The 20,009-nt window shown below is 45.2% G+C and overlaps 1 protein-coding gene across 5 annotated transcripts in view; it reads right to left on the bottom strand.

The window, feature by feature from the left end:
- ARHGAP17 (Rho GTPase activating protein 17) overlaps positions 1–20,009 on the bottom strand; it is an 89,660-nt gene that overhangs the window by 22,972 nt on the left and 46,679 nt on the right. For 3 of the 5 annotated variants that reach the window (XM_047838390.1, XM_047838394.1, XM_047838391.1), the window contains exons 5-14: positions 19,855–19,966; positions 19,520–19,596; positions 16,307–16,418; positions 12,070–12,138; positions 11,820–11,901; positions 7,831–7,958; positions 6,118–6,229; positions 4,989–5,070; positions 2,708–2,788; positions 364–477 (exon numbers count right to left, since the gene is read on the bottom strand). In XM_047838390.1, coding sequence (XP_047694346.1) covers positions 364–477; positions 2,708–2,788; positions 4,989–5,070; positions 6,118–6,229; positions 7,831–7,958; positions 11,820–11,901; positions 12,070–12,138; positions 16,307–16,418; positions 19,520–19,596; positions 19,855–19,966 — 969 coding nt within the window. The remainder of the gene's footprint in view (positions 1–363; positions 478–2,707; positions 2,789–4,988; positions 5,071–6,117; positions 6,230–7,830; positions 7,959–11,819; positions 11,902–12,069; positions 12,139–16,306; positions 16,419–19,519; positions 19,597–19,854; positions 19,967–20,009) is intronic. The other 2 variants (XM_047838392.1, XM_047838393.1) reach the window with 1 other exon arrangement.

The following is a 20,009-nucleotide window of genomic DNA, read 5'->3' as shown; positions in this document are numbered from 1 at the left end:
CCCAAGTGCCGTGCGAGGCTCTCCCTGAACTTCTCAGCCTGAGCTGTGTTCCTTCAGTAAGTACCATGGTCATCCAACTTTATAACATCTGTGACAGCATCCCCACGAGCACAGACTATGTGCAGAGCTCATCACTGTGCCACAGCTGTTCATCTGCCTGACTGCCCAAGAGTGGGACCCTCTGAGGACTGTGCATGTGACCAGCACCGGGGACAGGACCCAGTTCATAGCTGTGTTCCAAGAATGTTGGCTAAATGGAAAAACCCAAGTTCAGAAGCGCAACTCTGAAGTGCATCTTACACCAGAATGTATTCCCACCAGGTGGAGAGAAGAGATGAATCCAGGTATACGGGGAAGACTTACCCTTCGTTTTTGGCCCATAGTAAGTTAGGGCCTAACACAATTGCAATGTTGCTGGGAGTCATTTTATTAATGTCGCTGGTCTGGGCAAGCTTTGCAAGGAACTTGATTAAATACCTATGGAAGAAACGAGAAGAGAGGAAGCACATACTCTGAAAACTTATAGCATCCTCCTGCCCACGTGCTCAGTTCCAGATGGCTCAGGTGCTAACTGCAGAGTAACGCTAAATCAGAATCTGGCTCAGGTTCAGTATTTTACAAAGTCCTGTGTTCTTTGCTTCAGAGAACAGAAAGCCCCACATTAGGGCTTGGAAGAGGAAAAGAGCTCACGTGTAAACCTCAATGATTCAATCCCTATTTACTGTATATTTCTAATCCATTTCTCCTTTATGCCCTACCTATGTACCCCCCAATTACAATATGATTAGCTGTGGGCTCAATATATTTTAATACAAACATAAAAAAATACAAGTATAGGTACACTGCTTAAAGGAAATCGTATTTGAAAATGCTTTATGTGGTAATTATGAAAATCTCCAATTTATCATATAGATATACTCTCTTCTATATAAGCACAGCACCTCAGGGGCGCCTGGGTGGTTCAGGCTATGATTTCGAGGTTTGTGAGTTCAAGCCCTGCATTGGGCTCCGTGCTGTCAGTGCAGAGCCTGCTTGGAATCCTCTCTCTGGGCCCCGCCCCCTCTCTCAAGATAAATAAATAAACTTAAAAAAAATTATCTCTGCCTCTACCCTGCTTGTTCTTTCTTTCAAAATAAATAAACAAACTTAAAAAAAAAAAAAAAAAAGCCGGGGGGGGGGGGGGCGCGCGTGGGTGGCTCAGTTGGTTAAGCATCTGACTCTTGATTTCAGCTCGGGTCATGATCTCACAGTTCATGAGCAGGGCTCTACGCTGTGGTGCAGAGCCTGTTTGGGACTCTCTCTGTCTCCGTGTCTCTCTTTGCCTCCACCCCACTTGCTCTCTCTTTCAAAACAAATAAAAAAAACCTAAAAAAAATTTTAAATACATAAATTATAATATATCCATACAGTAGAGTACTATGCAGCCATAAAAAATTGTTATGTACTGATATGGAAAAATCTTTAGGATGTATATCCAGCAAAGAAGTTAAAGAGAATGATGTATACAATATATACTACCATTTGGTTTTTTAAAAAAAAGGGAAGCATGTGAGAGAAAGAAATGTATGTATGTGTATATATATGAGAGATTCTTCTCTGTACAGCTTTTGAATTTTGAACTATGGGAACATACTCCCTATTACAAATACAATTAGTAAAAATTATAAAGAGTAAAATAAACAAAAAAAGAAGCCAAATCCCAAAGTTCCACCATAGTTCTAACCAAGACTATCTGTAATCCCAGGCTGGGTGTGGCTGGGTGTGCTAAATGAAGCAATGAAGGTTACTAAAAATATTAACATATTCCTAAGGCAAAGTTGATACTTAAGGTATTAAAAGGGATTATTTAGCTTAGTTTAGTGGTAGAATCCAGCACTGAAATTAAAGGTCGGGTAACATACCAGAAATTTCACAAGTATTTGTCATTTTGGGCCAAGTCCCCTGTACAAAACTCTCTTTGGTTTTCAATGACTTAGGGCTACCTTTTATCCTCTCTATGCTTCTTCAGAGTCACATTTTAAGTCAAAAGGAAAATAGAGGTTAAATTCTAGAAATTTATTCTGTGGTAAATTTTCTTAGAAACCTAGCTATTCCATAAAGCAATACATCATCTCCAGTTCTTGACCTTTCATTTAATGGGATGATTTATGCTCTATTAAAGATAAATTTATGTAGCATATAAAAACACTATTGCAGAAAATAGAATTATTAATTTTTGCCTTTTACATGCTGGAAAATATTATTTATTTACTTATTTCCTTGCTTATTTACTTACTTATTTACCCATCCATCCACCCATCCATCTATCTCTATCCCCAATGTGGGGCTTGACTCACAACCCCAACCCCAAGATCAGGAGTCACATGCTCCACCAACTAAGCCAGCCCAGCGTGCCCCCATACAACAACTTAGACTCTGAATCCAACGTGCAGTCAAGCCAACTTTCCACGAGAACCTTCTTCCCCGTAGCTGCAGTGGTAAACTGACCAGGTGACTCACGTGTTCGTGCAGATGCAATGCAGGTGCTTCACGTGCAGCACGATAACACACATCAAATCCCATGCCCTGCGCCCCGCCCCCCGGTACCCTCCAAAGCACTTCTGTAGTGCGCTTGAATTAAGTGGCCTCTACTGCAGGTGGAACCTTTCTTCACTCCAGAGTCGCTGTGGCTTGGTAGCTTAATTTGCAGAATGCCGGTCATTCGTACCTGAAGTTAACAAAATTTTGTGGTGGCAACTTCTGACATGTTCTCCATAAATCTTGAAGTTTTTTGTCTTGATCCTGCACACTGAGGAAAAAAAAAAACCCGGTATTCATAACTCTTTATCAAAACACCTATTAGTAACACCTGTGTCAACAGGCTACATTAACAGCAATGTCTTCGTTGACAGAGAAAGCACAGTTGTGACATAGGGTAGATTTGGAAATAAATAAATTTGGAGTCAGATACCAACTAAATATTTAACTCTGGGCAGTTGGTTAGCCTCACTGAGACTCAATCTCCTGACGTGCCCAACAGGGGATGAGAGTGTTGATTCCACCGAGTGACTGTGAGTTTCCAGAAGCATCGCCGTGCAAACTGCCCGTGCCAATGCCCGGCACTCATGAGACAAGACACCACCGAAAATTCTGTCTAGAAAACGCGTATCTCTGTGTGTGGCTTCATGGAGCCCAGATCTCTTGTCGGCCCAGCCACACATGAGGTGGCCAAGCTCCCAGGCACCCAGGTACCAGTGTCTTTCCCTGCCCTTCATGCCACTCCAAGTCTCCAGGCCAAGAAGCCCTTTTCTGTGCTGAAGCATTTGCAGGAGCTCTTCTGCTCTACAGTTCCAACACACAAACTTTCACAGACACAAAAAAGGGCCAGATGAGATCAGTCACCCCGGCCTGCCAGGGGGAGAGCACGTTAGAAGCTGCCCACACAATACACTTTTGGATCTAAAACATCCTCCACAACTGAAGCAATCTGGAGTTACAAGAAGGGGTCAAACGTAGTTATACTTTAAGTAAGCTTCACGCCCCATGTGCAGCCCAACACAGGGCTTTGAGCTCACGACCCTGAGATCAAGACCTGAGCTGAGATCAAGACCTGAGCTAAGATCAAGAGTAGGATGCTTAACCTACTGAGCCACCCAGGCGCCCCAAACACAATGATACTTTAAAGGCCAGTCGATGTGTCACCGGGATGGGATGGTGGCCCATGCTGACATTTCTCAAGTATATGGAATCAATACACCAATAAACAGATACCTTCTTTGAAAAGTGTATTTCCTCACAGGGATGAGTTTGAGAGTCTCAGAACTGAGAGAAGAATCAAGTTCGGGAGGAGTAGAGGCTACCTAAGAAAAGAGACCTCAGAAAGCTCCCCTACCTGACACTGATGTTGGGTTCCATTTATTCAGCCCCACAAACATGGACTCTTACAACAGGTTGCACCACACGCAGGTTCCAAGGATATGACCACAACTGAGAACTTATTCTGACTTTAAAAACCTCATCACCTACCCAGGACGTGTTTCGCATTCTGTGGCCACAAAGGTTCTGGCACAAATGCGGTTAAAACGACGGGGCAGCCCCACCTCCTGCTGCAACCGAGCTCATCAGACCCAGCGGCCCATCTGCTGGGAATGGGTGACAGTGGCTAAAGACAGGGGAAGGGGTGGAGGGGAAGGGAGATTTGTTCCTCTTCCCTTAGGGGTGAGGAATTAGGGACCTGCCGGAGGAGGTGAGTCAGAACCGTGAGGCACAAGCTAACAGGGAGGCAGGCTGGTGGGCCAGATCGAAGCCCCTGGGACTTTTTGGACAAAGCTGCCAGCGGCTCCTGGACAGAATGAAGCTGGGGGTGGAGGGGAAGGGACAAAGATAGAGGCACAGTCTTTGGGTCCGACAGGTCTGGGTCTAAATTCCCACTCTGCCAATTACTTGCTGTTACCTTGGCCCTGTTCCTCCCCAAGCCTCAGTTTCCACGTCTGTAAAATAAGGATAATGGCATCTTCCCTTTAGGTCATTGATTGTGGATTACAGGAGGTAATGGGTACAAAGATTAGTAGGTACTTAGGACACAGTAAATGCTCAGCAAGTGTAAACTGTCATGACTGGTGCCATCAACATTGTATTCTTGCCCTGCTGAGTGTCCACAGTTCACCAGGCACATCGCCACTGATCACTATGACACCTGTCCCCGTTATAGGGCTGTCTTCAATATAAAAGGGGCTTGGGATCAGCTGATCTATTAGCGCGGGTTCCACTATATGTCTTCATCGACATACATCACACGTATTGAAGCCAATGCACTAGGGGTGACTTTCCTATACTAATAATCATACTCACGCTCAATATTTTCACCCTAAACTTAAGAGCATGCTAAATAACGAATGTGCTATTTTAATGTTATTCTATATCCCCCAAGAGTAAGATAATTCACAAAGGGAACATAATATTCCATAATATTCCTTTAACTTATAAAACTCCGTGTTCTTTAAACTTACCTTGCCACTTGGGTCCATTCTTCATACAGACTGAAGGTCATCAAAGGTTCAGGTAATTCCCGTAAATAGGACTTTAAAGCACCTGGAATTATTAACACTCACTTTGAGTATGTCCAGGGGTAAGCATGGGAATCTGGGACGTGTTACTTTGCAAGCTGAAATGATCTCAGTTACCACCTTTTGAGAGTATCTAGAACAAGCCACTAACCAGCGGGAGTGGCTAGAGAATTAGGTGCTCCTAAAACAAATTCTGTCTCTTGCATAATATAGAGAGGGATCAATGGAAAATAAAATTAGCTTCAAAGTCACCTTCTAATAGACATCACTTCCCCAGGAAGATCTCGAGTCTGAAGGTGAAAGAAGGGAAGGAAAGGGGCACTTGGGGTCTCAGTCAGTTGAACATCTGACTTCAGCTCAGGTCATGATCTTACGGTTCATGGGTTCGAGTCCCTTGTCGGGCTCTGTGCTGACAGCTCAGAGCCTGGAGCCTGCTTCAGATTCTGTCTCCCTCTCTCTCTGCCCCTCCCCTGCTTGTGCTCTCTCACTCAAAAATAAACATTAAAAAAAAAAGAAGGGAAGGAAATACAAGCATGTCTCCAAATATCTGGATTATAAACCACCTTTACCTTTTACGTAATAATCAGGAAAACAAAGAAACAAATAAACCCTCCAGAACAGAAAAGACTGTGTGTGTGTGTGTGTGTGTGTGTGTGTGTGTGTGTGTGTGTATGTGTACACTCAGCTTTTTAAAAAAGTTTTATTCATTTAAGTAATCTCTACACCCCATGCGGGGTTCGAACCCATGACCCTAAGATCAAGAGTTGCACACTGTTCTATTTGTCCTTTCGGTTTTTTCCAATTAAACTTATATAGGGAGACCATTTCAATTTTATCTGTCACTTAAACCTAAAATGAAAAAAAAAATTTTTTTAAGTAGGCTCCACACTCAGCACAGAACCCAACGCAGGGCTTGAACGTCTGACCCTGGGATCATGACCTGAGCTGAGATCAAGAGTCGGATGCTTAACTGACTGAGCCACCCAGGTGCCCCCAGAACTGGATTTTTGACTGATGCTCTGTCTGAGATGCGACCTGCCACCCACCCTGAGGGCGACTCCTTGCGGCTCACCTGCTACAGCGTGGGGGTCTGAGTAGAACTCATCCAGATGAGAAGTGGAGCAGTCTAAAGCAGCTTTCAGTTTCTTTAACTTGGAGGCCCCAGCTCCAATTCGGAAAAGGCCCTGAAGACAACAAAAAGCAATCAGTGTCAAGTTCAAGTTGGGGGCGGCAGTACAAATCCGATGGAAGAGCCTTCTGCCCCGGCCCTGCAGACCCCTCTCCGAGGGCGGGAACACTGCCTGCCTTGTAGGGTTGCCAGGAAGGGTGACGAGGACAAGCGCAGGCAGAGAGCAGCGCATTCCCGATCAGCGAGCGCTCGTGCCCTGCCCCGCTGCTAAAATACCTGTCTCTATTAGAAATCTAAATGTGCTATTTTATACTTCCACAAGGCTGATTGCTACAGATTTTCTAAATTTAGGATTCTTTTGTTTAAAAAAACATCTCATGAGATGGACATCTCATGAGAAATGGTTAGACTAGGCCCCTTAGTCACTTTCACTGCTCTAAAAGTTACTTGGAGAAAAACACGTGAAGGTCGCCCAAGAAAGGCAGGACTGTGAAGACACTGGTCCAGGAGTTATGAGATTCGGGTTTTAAGCAAAATAAATCTAGGCAGGGTTCCTCAGTCTCAGCAGTACTGACATTTCAGGAGCAATAATTCCTCATCATGGTCCTGTCCTGTGCGTTGCAGGCTGCTTATTAGCAGCAGCCCTGGTCTCTGCCCACTAGAGGCCAGGAGCAACCCCCCTCCAAGATCGTGACAATCAAAAATGTGTCCAGACTTCGCCAAATCGCTCCCAAAAGGGGAAAAAATTTAGCCCTGGCTGAGAAGCTCTGATCTCGGCTACTAGAAGTTGGGGTCATGTCAGTGGGGGATGGGGCAGTGCCTGGAAGCAAACACAAGAGGGCTTCTAGAGTGTTCCTTGATCTGGATGCTGATCACACAGGTAGGCTCAGTTTGTTAACATTTATCAATGCATCACTTATGATACATACATTTTTCTATCTACATTATACTTCAATACGGTTCTTTTTTTTTTTAATTTTTTTTTTTTTACGTTTATTTATTTTTGAGACAGGGAGAGACAGCATGAACGGGGGAGGGTCAGAGAGAGAGGGAGACACAGAATCTGAAACAGGCTCCAGGCTCTGAGCTTTCAGCACAGAGCCTGACGTGGGGCTCGAACTCACGGACCGTGAGATCATGACCTGAGCCGAAGTCGGATGCTTAACCGACTGAGCCACCCAGGTGCCCCTCAATACGGTTCTTAAAAGGAAAAAAAAAAAAAAAGACTCGGCATTTGATTTTCATCCCCCCACCATGGGGATGTGTGCCGAATTCCTTATCTACACAGGGAGTAAGTAACAAGACCTGCTCGGCTCCTGGGTTTTTCTACCATACCCATGAAATAAACCTCCACCAAAACTGCACAGTACCACACGAGGGTAAGATTCTCGCTATGAACAAAGTTCACGGAAGCTCTGGTTCATTTAATGCATCATGAAAGTCAATGCCACAAATCACAGCCAGAGTCTAACGTGAAACAATCAAGGGGACAAAAGAAAGTCAGAGTGTACTGCAGGCGGGAAGGGTAAGTATTGTTTTCCCATGAATTTGGTTTTATTCACAGTGTCTAATGTGCAGGGTCTCAAAATGGGGGAAAACCACCAACGGGTCTACACAGTACAGACGGTGGCAAGCAGGCCCGCTCGGCGCCCTTACCTCCTCCTTCATGCCTGTCTCCAGAAGCAGCATGACACAGGCCTCGATGGGCAGTGCGATCTCACGCCCGCTCCGCTTCAGGTGCTCTTGCAAAGGAGTCCCAAAGGCTGGCTTTTCCGCCCACTTATCTAGAGCAGCAAAGCATCCAGTGAGACACCCAACAACCTCACGGCATCAATGGGGAGTCTTTTCCGCCCCCCAAATTACCAAAGGGGATCTTTTTTTTTTAAGCGGACTGGTGGTTGCCGCTTTGGGAAAAGGGGAAACATCTGTTCTGTTTGCTTTTGCCGTTTACCATTTACTAGAGCAAAAATAGGCATGGGGCTGGGAGGTTACTTGCAGAGCAGAAGCCCTGAACACCCTCTGTGGCACCCTGTGAGAGCGGCCCAGCTGAAGTCATGAGGGTGCTCCTGCATGGGACTGGTGGGCTGCCTGGCCCTACACCGAGGATGCGTCTAGGCACCCTGATTTCACTGGAAGGAAACTGATTCCAGCCATGCAAAGCAGCACTGGCCTTCCATCTAGGGGACTCCCTCAGTGCAAGAGGAAATAACTTCTTAAGATTTTAAACACAAGCCAAGCATCATCACACAAGACCGGAAGATGGCCGATGGGAACTCGTAGCAAATGCAACGTCTCCGTGACATGCAGTGCTTCCGAATGCCGGAGCCCCAGACAGGTCCCAAACATTCTGCGTAGGGAACAACGCGGGATCCGCAGCCCCAAAGCAGCTGAGGCTGAAGCCTGTGCCAGCAGTAAAGCGATCATTTATATTATTTTGGGGTCAGATACTCTGCTCCACTCCATAAGAGATTTGAGGCAGCTTAGCAGAAATACATACAATAAAGCAGCAAAACAGAAACAAGAGTTTAGCGAATGGATGTGTTCCACTGGGATGAGGAGCACTCGGTTGGGTCTGGCCCACCTGCGGGTCCTGTGCATATCTACCGCTGCCCAAGAAGCACACGGACGCAGAAGAGGGGAAACCGGCCCAAGAAAAATGCTCAGCTGAGGAACACTTAGTTCCTTCTGGTGACGGGAAAGGTTCCCGTCCTCCTCCGCACCACCAATGGACAATTATCCTTCAGCCGCTCTGCTGTTCGAACCACGAGTTCAAAGCAGGCATGATCACCCTGGTGTGTCCTCTTAGACTCCACTACACGAAAGAGCAGGGACAGGCCCCATCGTGTGATCTGCACATAGTGGGAGGAAGAAGAATGGAATCCCCAGGTCCCTGGGCCTGAGAGCTTGTGCAAGGCTAGAATCGATGGGAAGAGTGAGTGGGGTCCCGGTTGAGGAGAGGTGAGGGCAAGAGAGGCAGGCGCCCTCCTCATCTCTGGCCCTGGCCCCGGCCCCAGCCCCAGCCATGGTCAGCATAATTCCTAGCAGCAAGAGCATCCAGGGGCCTGGCCCTTCTCCGTGACAGCCCTCTCAGAGGCCAGACCTTCCCCTGCATACTTTGTCCCTTTCATCTAAAACGAGGATTCTCAATCAGGCAGAAAACGGCCACATGACCCCTCCCCTGGGAGATACATCAGAGTGCCCCAGGGGAGTTCTGCAAATGGCACCTGCCATCACGGCCACCCCACATGCCTGACTCCGTGGCGGCAAGGGCTGGGTGTTCTCCAAACACCTGCTGGAACTTTCTAGTAAACACTCTATGGTGTGCCCTGCCCCCCACCGCGGTGTAATGTTGGCAGAGGGTGGACGTGAGAACCAGTGACCTAGACGACTCCTGAGCCAAACCGCCCTGAGGATGCCGGCCTCTCACACAACAGACCAGTCAAGTGCTGGCTGCCACAGCGGCACCCACAGTTCACAACACCCCCCCCCCCAAATAAATATAAGACACACATGTAAACGTACAACACTCATTCACAAGACAACGCATGTTTGCTAAGTCACGGCCAAAAAATGGTATAGATGAGGGTCACAAATACAGTTGTCCACAGGGGCCAGGGACATACCAGCCCTGCGCCTGGCGCCCGACCCACGCTGCCATGTAAGAAAACAGATCCAGGGTTGCCAGACTCCCACAACTTCCAGGAGAAGCCAGAAACCAGATTGCTACATGAAGGTGTCTGGTGTTTCAATGATGGCAACATTTTTTTTTTAATGAGATGTGGCTGTTTGCGACTTCTGGCATAGACCACAGACGCTAGAGTGACTCAGGAGACAAGGTGTGTGCTGTTGGCTTCAGAGAAGGCTTCTCAAAGGAGGGGGGCTTAGATGAATGAAACAGACCAAGGAAGACCAGCTGAGAAAGGTCCAGGGACCTTGAGTCTCAGAAGTGATATCTGATTCCACAGTTCACGCGTGAAGTGACACAGGCCCGGGGGGACGGCATGAGAGGAGGAGAAGGCCTAGCAGAAGGCAGAAAGGGCAGACCCCGGCAACAGGTGGCTCCAAGTTCAAGCCCGGATGGTTTGGAGGAAGGCGGCACTCAGGAGAGCCGGAGGACGAAGGGACAGCTGGCATGAGGGGAAGAATCGGCTTGCTTTCTGGGATATGTGGCGTTTCAGGGCACAGCAGGCCCTCAGAGGGAACCAGCACTGAGGAGGCCGTGAGGCCGAAGACGCTGGTGAGATGGGAACTGTCACCAGGAAGGGGCTCTGGGGACAAGGAGGGCAGGAGGGAGAAGAGCACAGCCCTAACAATGAACTTTCCTGTTCCCTGTCACTGGCTGACCTACTTCTCTAGGGAAAAGAGCCTTGGGAAAAAAAAGAGGTTGTTTTGGGTTTTTTTTTTTTAAAGTCCTGCTCACAAAACCCTATCTTCCTTTTTGCTGTGCTTGTTCGTCAGCTCCAAACCAGATTTTAATTCATTCAAAGGCTAAGATGATGACGGTTACCATCTTGTCCTACATGGGGCCAGGCACACGGTAGGTATCCCATAAATACACACTCCTGGAGCTCAGAACTTGCCCGGCAAGAGCCTGCCCCTTGCAAGGCTGGATGTACGCCAGCAGCTTCATTCCCTCGCACGGGGACTTGACCTCGTCAGCCACAAACGAGGAAACCGGATCACGTAGGAAAGCAAGAGCAGCTTGCCCTAGGAAGAGCTCATCAGATGCGTGCACTCGAGCTGGGTGAAGATCTGCCTATGCAGATCGGGGCCTCCTCAAATTTAGAGAAGTGGCGTTGTTGAGGGTGCCGGTGTGCGTGCACACCCACACACGCTTGCTCTCTTTCGCGATCACAGAGTCACTGCGCTCAGCACCTGGCTTGAGACCAAAGGTTCTGCAGGGGGAACCTAGGCTCCAAATGCGGGGTCTACACAACCAAACAGTACAATAGGTCCAAAGAAGACAGACTAACTTCTGCCTCAACCAGGTTTTCGGATCTCTGCTGGCAGATGCTCTGATGGCAAATGAGAAAATGAGAATCAAAAGCTCTAATGTTGGGCTAAAACTAAACATCAGAAGGAAGTTCAGTCCACTCATGACTTGTGGGTAAAGTCTGCTGAAAGCTTGAGTATGGAGAGCAGAATGTGAGTGCTGAGAACAAGAGCCTTGTATGCAGGCAAGGAAGAGGGGGAAGGAAGTTGTCTATGGCCTCATGGTTCATTCCCACCAACTGAGTGCCTGATGAGGGGCTATCAAGTACTGGCTTCTAAAAATCCCTTTCTCAAAGTCCAATATTTTCCCCAGAATGTATGCTCTTGGAGTCGCAGGGTCAGAGTTAAACCCAAGGGAACAAATAACTGACCCGGAAAAGGAGAAGACACGAAAATACATACAGGTACTCCCCCAAAGGGTCCAGCAACTGAACATGTCAGAATTGCACATGTCCCATTAGTATGTTAATTTGGGTTTGGAAGAAATTAGAGAATGCGGCGAGGAAAGATGAGATTATGCTAGGAAACAGTACTCTCCGAGGAGAAAGGCGTTATCCAAAGGAAATGCATGCAAAGGAGTCAGGGTGAAGAAGAACAGAGCGCAAGTGGCAGAGGCAAAAAGGAGGCATCAGCCAGCACGCAGGTTACATTACCTTGATGGGCTCGCATTTCGGGAAGGGCCTTTTCTAAGACTGCTAATGCTTTTCTATGGTAATCTGCTTGGGCTTCTAATAACTGAGAACAGACCCACATTCAAAAACAAAAGCAACGTTAGCATCGGATGGACACACACACAATGGCTGAGCAAAACCAAAAATGAAATCTTTTGCAAAACAAAACAAAAAAACTAAAATGACTCCATTTTTACAATGTTTTCATACTTTGTCAAGGCCAGGTGCTTACCGTAATGAAGAATTTGCCATACTCCCCTTCTTTGGCCATAAAGTTGTACATGTCCGCTGCAAGCTGGTCCTGGTGAGTGGAAGAGGAGAGGTCACTGAAGAAAATGGCATCTGAGAATTAATATCCATGAGCTCTTAGAGCAAAACGTCATGGAAAGAGCCACAGATTAAACGTCCATCAATTGCCTGGTATAACCATACATTGGGACAACAGCAACAACAAAAAAGGAAGCTTATTAGGGGAATGATGTGGGAAGATCTCCAAGATACACGGTTAATACTCCTTATTAAGAAGTGAAGTATATACAGCCACCTGGGTGGCTCAATCTGTTAAGTGTCCAACTCTTAATTCCAGCTCAGGTCATGATCTCACAGTTGGTGAAATTGAGCCCCAAGTCGGGCTCTGCGCTGACAGTTTGGAGCCTGGTTGGGATCCTTTCTCTCTGTCCTCTCTCTCTGCCTCTCCCCATGCTGGCTGGTTCTCTCTCTCAAAATAAATAAATAAGCATTAAAAAAAAAAAAAAGAAAGAAAAGAAAAGAAAAAGAAAAAAAAGAAGTGAAGTATAGGGGTGCCTGGGTCGTTCAGTCGGTTTAGCATCCAGACTCTTGATTTTGGCTCAGGTCCTGATCTCATGGTTCATGAGATTGAGCCCTGCATTGGGCTCTGTGCTGACAGTGCAGAGCCTGCTTGGGATTCTCTCTCTCTCTCTGTCTCCCTCTGCCCCTGCCCCACTCTCTCTCTCAAAATAAATAAATAAGCATTAAAAAAAAAAAACAAGCATAGAGCATTAGTTATGCTATGTTACCACCTGTGTAAAAATAGAAGAGAAAAAAATGTTATATTTTTGCTGCCACATTAGCATAAAAATATCTCCGGAAGAAAAAAACAAGAAATTGGCAATCGAGGTTACCTTTTGGGAGCAGAGGAAATTCGGTAGAAGCAGGACAAGGGTGGAAGAAAGACTTACTGTATATTGCTTTATGCTTTTGATACTTGAACTAATGTAGATGAATTGCTTATAAAAATTAAATAATTTGCTTAAAAGTGATAGATTAGGCAATTGTGTGTGTGTATATATATATATATATATATATATATATATATATATATGTTTCCTATATTATATTTGAATTAGATTGTGTTTGAATTAAATATGCATATATTTATAAAATGTACTGCCTTCTGTTTTTAGCATCAAGGTGCACAAATTAACATGAAGGCCCTTCTCATTTATGAAAAAACTTAGAAATGCTAGTTGGGAGCAACAAACATTCGTTTAGAATAACTGGGAAAGCAATGGAGTAAATTCATGGAGACCCACCACACATCTCCAAAAAAGAAAGGGAGAGAAAGAAAAGAGAAAGAGGGCAGGGCAGAGGAGAAAGAAAACAAAGGAAGAGAGAAGGCCTTTCACTCATAAGTGGAATTTAAGAAACAAAACAGATGAACATAGGAGAAAGAATAAGAGAGGGAGGTAAACGATAAAAGCGACTTTTTTTAAAGTAAGCTCCACATCCAACATGGGGCTTGAACTCACGACGTCAAGATCAAGGGTCACATGCTCTGCCAACTGAGCCAACCAGGGGCCCCAGAGACTCTTAACGACAGAGAAAAAACTGAGCGTTGCTGGTGGGAGGTGGGCAGGGGTTAGACTAAATGAGTGATGGGCATTATGGAGGGTACTTGTTGGCATGAGCACTGGGTATTGTATGTAAGTGATGAACCACTAAATTCTACTCCTGAAACCAATATTACACTGTATGTTAACTAACTAGAATTTAAATAAAAACTTGAAGCATTAATTTTTTTTTTAAAGGAAAAGGCCTGACAAGTGGAAGCTGGGGATGACCTGGGTGGGTCTATGCCACTCTTGACGGCCAAGGTGTTGGAGTCTGGCAGTCACGTGGAGTCAGAGGACAGAAAATGAAGCCTTGGGTCCGGCAAGGTGAGGAACTGTAACTGACAAGTATGCTCACATCACACACAAAGATCCCCGAGAAACTATATCCTCAGCGGAAGGGTGGATCAGAAAATATTCGCTCAGTAGCATATGGAAAGAATAGAGTATATGTGTTTTGCATTGGGAAAGTAAAAATATTTTCCTGGATTTTACAAATACAGCCTGATTTCATGAAGGTCTTAAGTCTATGTTTGTAATACGTGTGGTTCAGGAATCCTCAAACTGAGAAAGTTAAAGTTAATTAAAAATGGCCTTGAACTGGTAATACTCTAGGGAAAGTCACTCCCAATCCTTAAGAGTCCCACAGATAAAGTCTCTCTTAAAATGAACTCACAATACAAAATTGCAAAACACAGGAAGAAACAATCCACCATGAAGTAAACTCCCACCACTCTCACTGAGGAAACAGAATTACCAAAGATTCTTACAGTAAGTATACATAAAATGGTTAAAGACATTAAAAAAAAAAACAGGCACTAGAGAACAATATCATAGTATCAAAAAAGGCTGACGTGAAGAAATTTGAATGGAAAAATGCAGTAAATGAAATTCCAAACTCAATGTTGATTAATTATACAGCAGATGAGACTTAGCTGAAGAGAAAATCAGTGAAACAGAACTTAGATGTTGGGAAATTACCCAGAAGTTAGCAAACAGAGACAGAAGATATTTTCACAAGTTTTCACCATCTGAATTGAGAAGCTCTGGGGTGGAAGTCGAGAGAAGACACATCAGCCCATAATGCACCAGTCCAGACTCCCAAGACCTCTGTAACTCTTCTGCACAGGAATAAGCCACTATGAGACCATTTTATCAGAAGCATTTATCTGAAGGTCATCTTTTCAAATGCAAAGGCTATGGCATGACTTTGTGAGTTCAGTTTTAAACAACTCATTTTACTGCAGTTAATTGATCCTAAAATTCATTATCTTGAAGAATGAATTATAGCGTGACTTATACAAACTAAAATATAACAGTCCCAACACTATTTAATAGAATAGAGACCAGTTTTGGAAAAATGCTGAATAGTAAGAAGAAGAAAAGCTTAGGTCAATGACCCTAAGACTCACCAAAGACCTGTTTCTTTAACACCTCAAATAACATTTAGAATAAAGATCTATCTTCACAGATAGATGTACAGAGAATGAGATCACTTAACCATCTAATCTGTAATTTATTTAATGACATAAAAAAATAGTATTTCTCCCAAATTACAAACCAATTGTTCCAGCAACATTTAAAAAATAATTCTTCCCTTCTCTAGGGATATATGATGACCTCTTTACTGTATATTCCACTGTTTAAAGTAATAGCATTGAGGGGCGCCTGGATGGCTCAGTCGGTTGAGCGTCCGTCCGACTTTGGCTCAGGTCACGATCTTGAAGTTCACAAGTGCCAGCCCCATGTCAGGCTCTGTGCTGACAGCTCAGAGCCTAGAGCCTGATTCGGATTCTGTGTCTTCCTCTCTCTCTGCCCTCTGCATTCTGTCTCTCTCTCTCTCAAAAATAAACAAAAAAAATTTTTTAAATAAAGTAATAGCATTGATTCTAGAAAAACTATGCTATTCCACAGATCTATTTTTGTGCCTATTGTGCATTTTTGTTAAAGATTTGTTTAAGTAATCTCTACACCCAACATGGGGCTTGAACTCACAACCCTGAGATCAAGAGTTGCACACTCCACCAACTGAACCAGCCAGGCACCCCTATGTACATTGTTGTAACAGCTGTAACTTTATATGGTTTGCTATGGTTTTCTTTTTTTCCCCATCTATTCCTTATTTTAAATAAGCTCAGACATTTCTGTCATTTAAAAAATTAAAAAAAATTTTTTTAAATGTTTGTTTATTTTTGAGAGAGAGAGAGAGAGAGAGAGAGAGAGAGAGAGAGACAGAGAGCAAGCAGGGCAGGGGCAGAGAAAGAGGGAGACACAGAATTGGAAGCAGGCTCCAGGCTCTGAGCTATTAGCACAGTGCCCAACGTGGGGCTTGAACCCATGCACCGCGAGATCATGACCTGAGCCGAAGTCGGACCCTTAATGACTGAACCACCCAGGCGCCCCCTACTTAAATTTTTTTTAAAGGCTATGCTATTCTTAGTATAAAGTAATACAGTCTTGGAAAATAAAGAAAGAAGGCAGAAGAAACTAGAACGCATTTTTCATATCACTCAGAGTATTTGTGCCAAACACTAAATAATCTGCAATATTTGGCCTTTCATCCATCATTTGTAAAAAGCAGACTGATGCAAGTGCGTATGTATCAGGGAAGTCTTGTACCTTGCACTGCTCTACTTTATTTCCAGCTTCATCCATCTCTTCCTTTAGGGTATCTATTTTTGATGGAAGCCCCTGGAAGTTGGTTCCTGAAGATTTGTGAGCTTGGTTCCACCTGTAAAACATGGGGGCAATCAGCATCTGAGAGCTGGCTGCACATACTCAACCTTGCGGAATCAAGGCCCTGAGGGAAACAGACTCTTTCCCCAAAGCCGATTCTACCTGGGATCGGTATGAGTACCCAGGATGCCAGCTCCTCTTGAGTTTATCCTCTAGGAATGGAAGCAAGCAAAAAGAGACATTACATCCCCACTGTGATGGGACTCTTGCAGTGCTGGGAGTAGCTGTCTGCTCTGAGTATAATCCTGTCTCATACACGCCCCACTGCTGGAAACCATGCCATGAACCCCCTTTCCTGTAGTGTCTGATCATGGCACCTTTGCCATGAAACACTCCTGTGCTTCCTGCTTTGATCTGGAATGTTCCTGTGCCCCTGGGAGTCGGTCCTGCTCCTGGACCCCTGGGACGCTTCCTGCTGCCATCCTCCTCTGTGATTACCTCCAGCAAGTAAAGACCGAGCTTTGGTCATGCAGCTAACAATCCATAGCTAGGAAAACACATGTAGAACTAAAAACATCTGTTAAGAATTAATATTCTAAAGATGAAGTTTACAGAAAGTCTAAAGCATAATGTGGAAAATTTACAATCAAGTCAAAAGGACTGAGAAAAAAAAGGAAAGAATTATACCACAGCAAGAGTAGGGGAGTGCATGGGTGGGGAGGGGTAATAATCTAAAACAATTTCTATTTGGTTTTCAGGTGTGCTTTGACCTTCTGTTCGAATATGAATTATGTCTGCTATTGTGGAAGCAATTTAAATGTAAACATGGATATTACAGAGATGCAGCATGAAAACCCGTGCGAGCAACTGCTCAAGCTTCCCAGCTGCTGCACTGCCCCAAAAACAGTAGGCTCTACCTTCTTCCCAGTTCCTGATGAGGCTCTCCTCCAAAGCCGGCCTTCGGCAAGTCTGCCTAAGCAAGACTGGCGATGCCATGGAGTGGCCAGAGCACGGACCTGGGAGGCTGACAAGCTCAGGTTTGAAGCCTGGCTCTCCCACACTAGCTGTGTGACCTTGGGCAATGACTTAACCTCTCTGTGCCTCAGTAATCTCATCTGTAAAGCTAAGATAACAAACACTTTGCAGAACTGTCATAAGGAATCGAGAACAAATCGATATGCATGTGCACGTGTGTGCATATGATATCTGCCCCATTAGGGATTCCTCCTTAGGAATTAGGTAGTAATTAGTCATTAGGTACTATCATTTTCCCCCAGGAAAAAGCCACAGGAAGAAGTAAAGGTGAAATATTCAACTGTGTGTTTCTCTGATACCTGCTTTGATTGGTTAAAAGTGAACAAGATCCTGAACGCAGATCAAGAATCAGTGTTGAAATCCCCTCCGGGATACCTGTATTGTAGACGTAAAATTCCTGGGGCACAAGCACCTGTAATGTCGCTCAACCAGCTCCAGGGAGGGAGCATTCACGGCCTTGTTTAACGAACCATTGGAACATTCTTCCTTATCCTGAGCAAAAGTCTACCTCAGGGTGGCCCCACTCCTGGTCCTGGCTCGGGAATTCTCCTTACAGATGTACACATGACAAAGCGTGAAGCAAGCCATGTAGAGAATCTGTGCAGGTTCCTCTCTCATCTAGAAAAGGAGTCTCTTCCCGAGAGAACAGAACCCCTGTTCCCTCTCCAGTCCTCGCTGAGGGGGCCTCTGAATTTAGTCCCCGGCACGGAGTCGGGCACACAGGACGCACCCGATCGAGATCTGTCAAAAACATGAATGAGCGAATGAACAGGAACTGGTGGAGGAATCAGAGGAGGTGACACGTCATGTCCGTCGCTCCATACCTGGCACGCGGCAAGTGTCCGGTAAGTGGTGGCAATTATTTTTACCATGTGTTAATTCTTAGACGCACCCTCTATCATCTCAGTATGTCCTACATCACGACATGTCTTAACGAGTGACCCGTACATTTAATGGAGTGGTGTTTCTTCACCCCTCCCCCAAGGAGATATCTAGTCAATGGTGCACGGATAGTCACCGGCATCTCAGGAACGAGGAAATGCTGCATGTTGCATTGCTACAGATGTTCTAAATCTGTCTAAAAAAAAGCATCTGACAGGTAGAAGCTTAGTAAATGACAGTTATATCTCCATCCATTTGCCAGAGAGAAATGGTCATCTCTGCTTCACAGGACTGCAGTGAGAATTAAGTTACCAAATAAACAAGTCACGGAGATGAAAAGTACAGCAAAGGGAATATAGTCAATAATATTGTAAGGACACTGCATGGTGACAGATGGTGACCACACTTATCGTGATGAGCACTGAGTAACGTACAGAATTGTCGAATCAAAGTTGTGCACCTAAAATTAATACATCATGTGTCAGTTACACTGCAGTAATTTAAAAAAAATTAAAAGAAGAAAAAGTGAGAGCTAACAAAACAGGGGTCGATCAACAAAGCCACCTTTTTTTTTTAATTTAAATAAAGTTTTATTGGAACACGGTCAGGCTTTCATTTACTTATGGTCCGGGGTTGTTTTTACACTACAATAGCAGAGTTGAAAAGTTGCAAAAGGGACCATCTGGGTTGCAAAGCTGAAAATATTTACTATCCGGCCCTTTATGGAATGTTTGCCAACTCTTGTGGTAAAGCATGAGAAAGGTCGGGGCAGGCGGCAGCTGCCTCCATAGATATTCCCTATTCTCATCCACGGAGAAAGCCGCATAAGTCACGGATACACATGCCCTCAAGGACAGAGCTGGGCTGGAGTCCTGCCACGAAGCACCACAGACAGTCATCTGGCAGCAGGCCACAAGTCGGCAGCCCCCTGGGATGGTTACTTACTTTTACGGGGAGTTTTCTCCCTTTGGGCACAGTATTCGATCATGAAAGTATCATAACCACACAGGGTTTGGACGTGGCAGGACCCTCAGGAACTGCTAAGATCACAGATCTATTTATTCCTACACTCCACTATCCTAGAACAGGATGTTCTAACATCATTCCCACTGCCACACTTGGGAGAATGGGCCCTCGAGGCAGGTGTAAGTGGGTGCGACTTGGTCTGTGGGTCAAGTGCGTGAATCTGGAAACCTGCATGCTGTCCACTGAGTGGTCTTCCTCTCGTCCGTACCTTACCTGGCTCTGACCGAATCCCAGTCTAACACCAATTTAGCGAGCTGCTTCCTCTGTTTTTGGATGTTGGGAATCTCCAACTAGAAAGAAGAACATACCACAGACCGAATGCGATAAGCTTTGGGGTTTTTACCTTGACATCTGAAAAGGCAGTATTTATTTACATTTTTCCCCCTGAGGCATAGGATTTTGTACCCTCAACTGATTCCCCTCATTTCCAAAAGGAAGCATATGTCAAAGTCACCGATTGTCGTGAAACTTGCAGACCCAAGCGAACCATTCACCACGCAGCCCACACTGGTCTTGGCTCTTCTATGCGGCCTGGCAGAAGCACTCACCTCTGCGATGCTGCAGAGAGGATCCACAATCTCTCCCTCAACAAAGACCTCGTGCTGAGAAAGTTCTAGAGCCAGCTGGTTCTCAGCATTGCCACACGTCTCCAGAATCTTCCTTTAAAAACACAAGATACCCCCACAACAAGCATCCGCTCATT

This window comes from Prionailurus viverrinus, chromosome E3 (assembly GCF_022837055.1).
Source record: "Prionailurus viverrinus isolate Anna chromosome E3, UM_Priviv_1.0, whole genome shotgun sequence".
In the NCBI taxonomy this organism is placed as follows: domain Eukaryota; kingdom Metazoa; phylum Chordata; class Mammalia; order Carnivora; family Felidae; genus Prionailurus; species Prionailurus viverrinus.
This window is presented reverse-complemented; position numbering and strand designations above follow the sequence as displayed.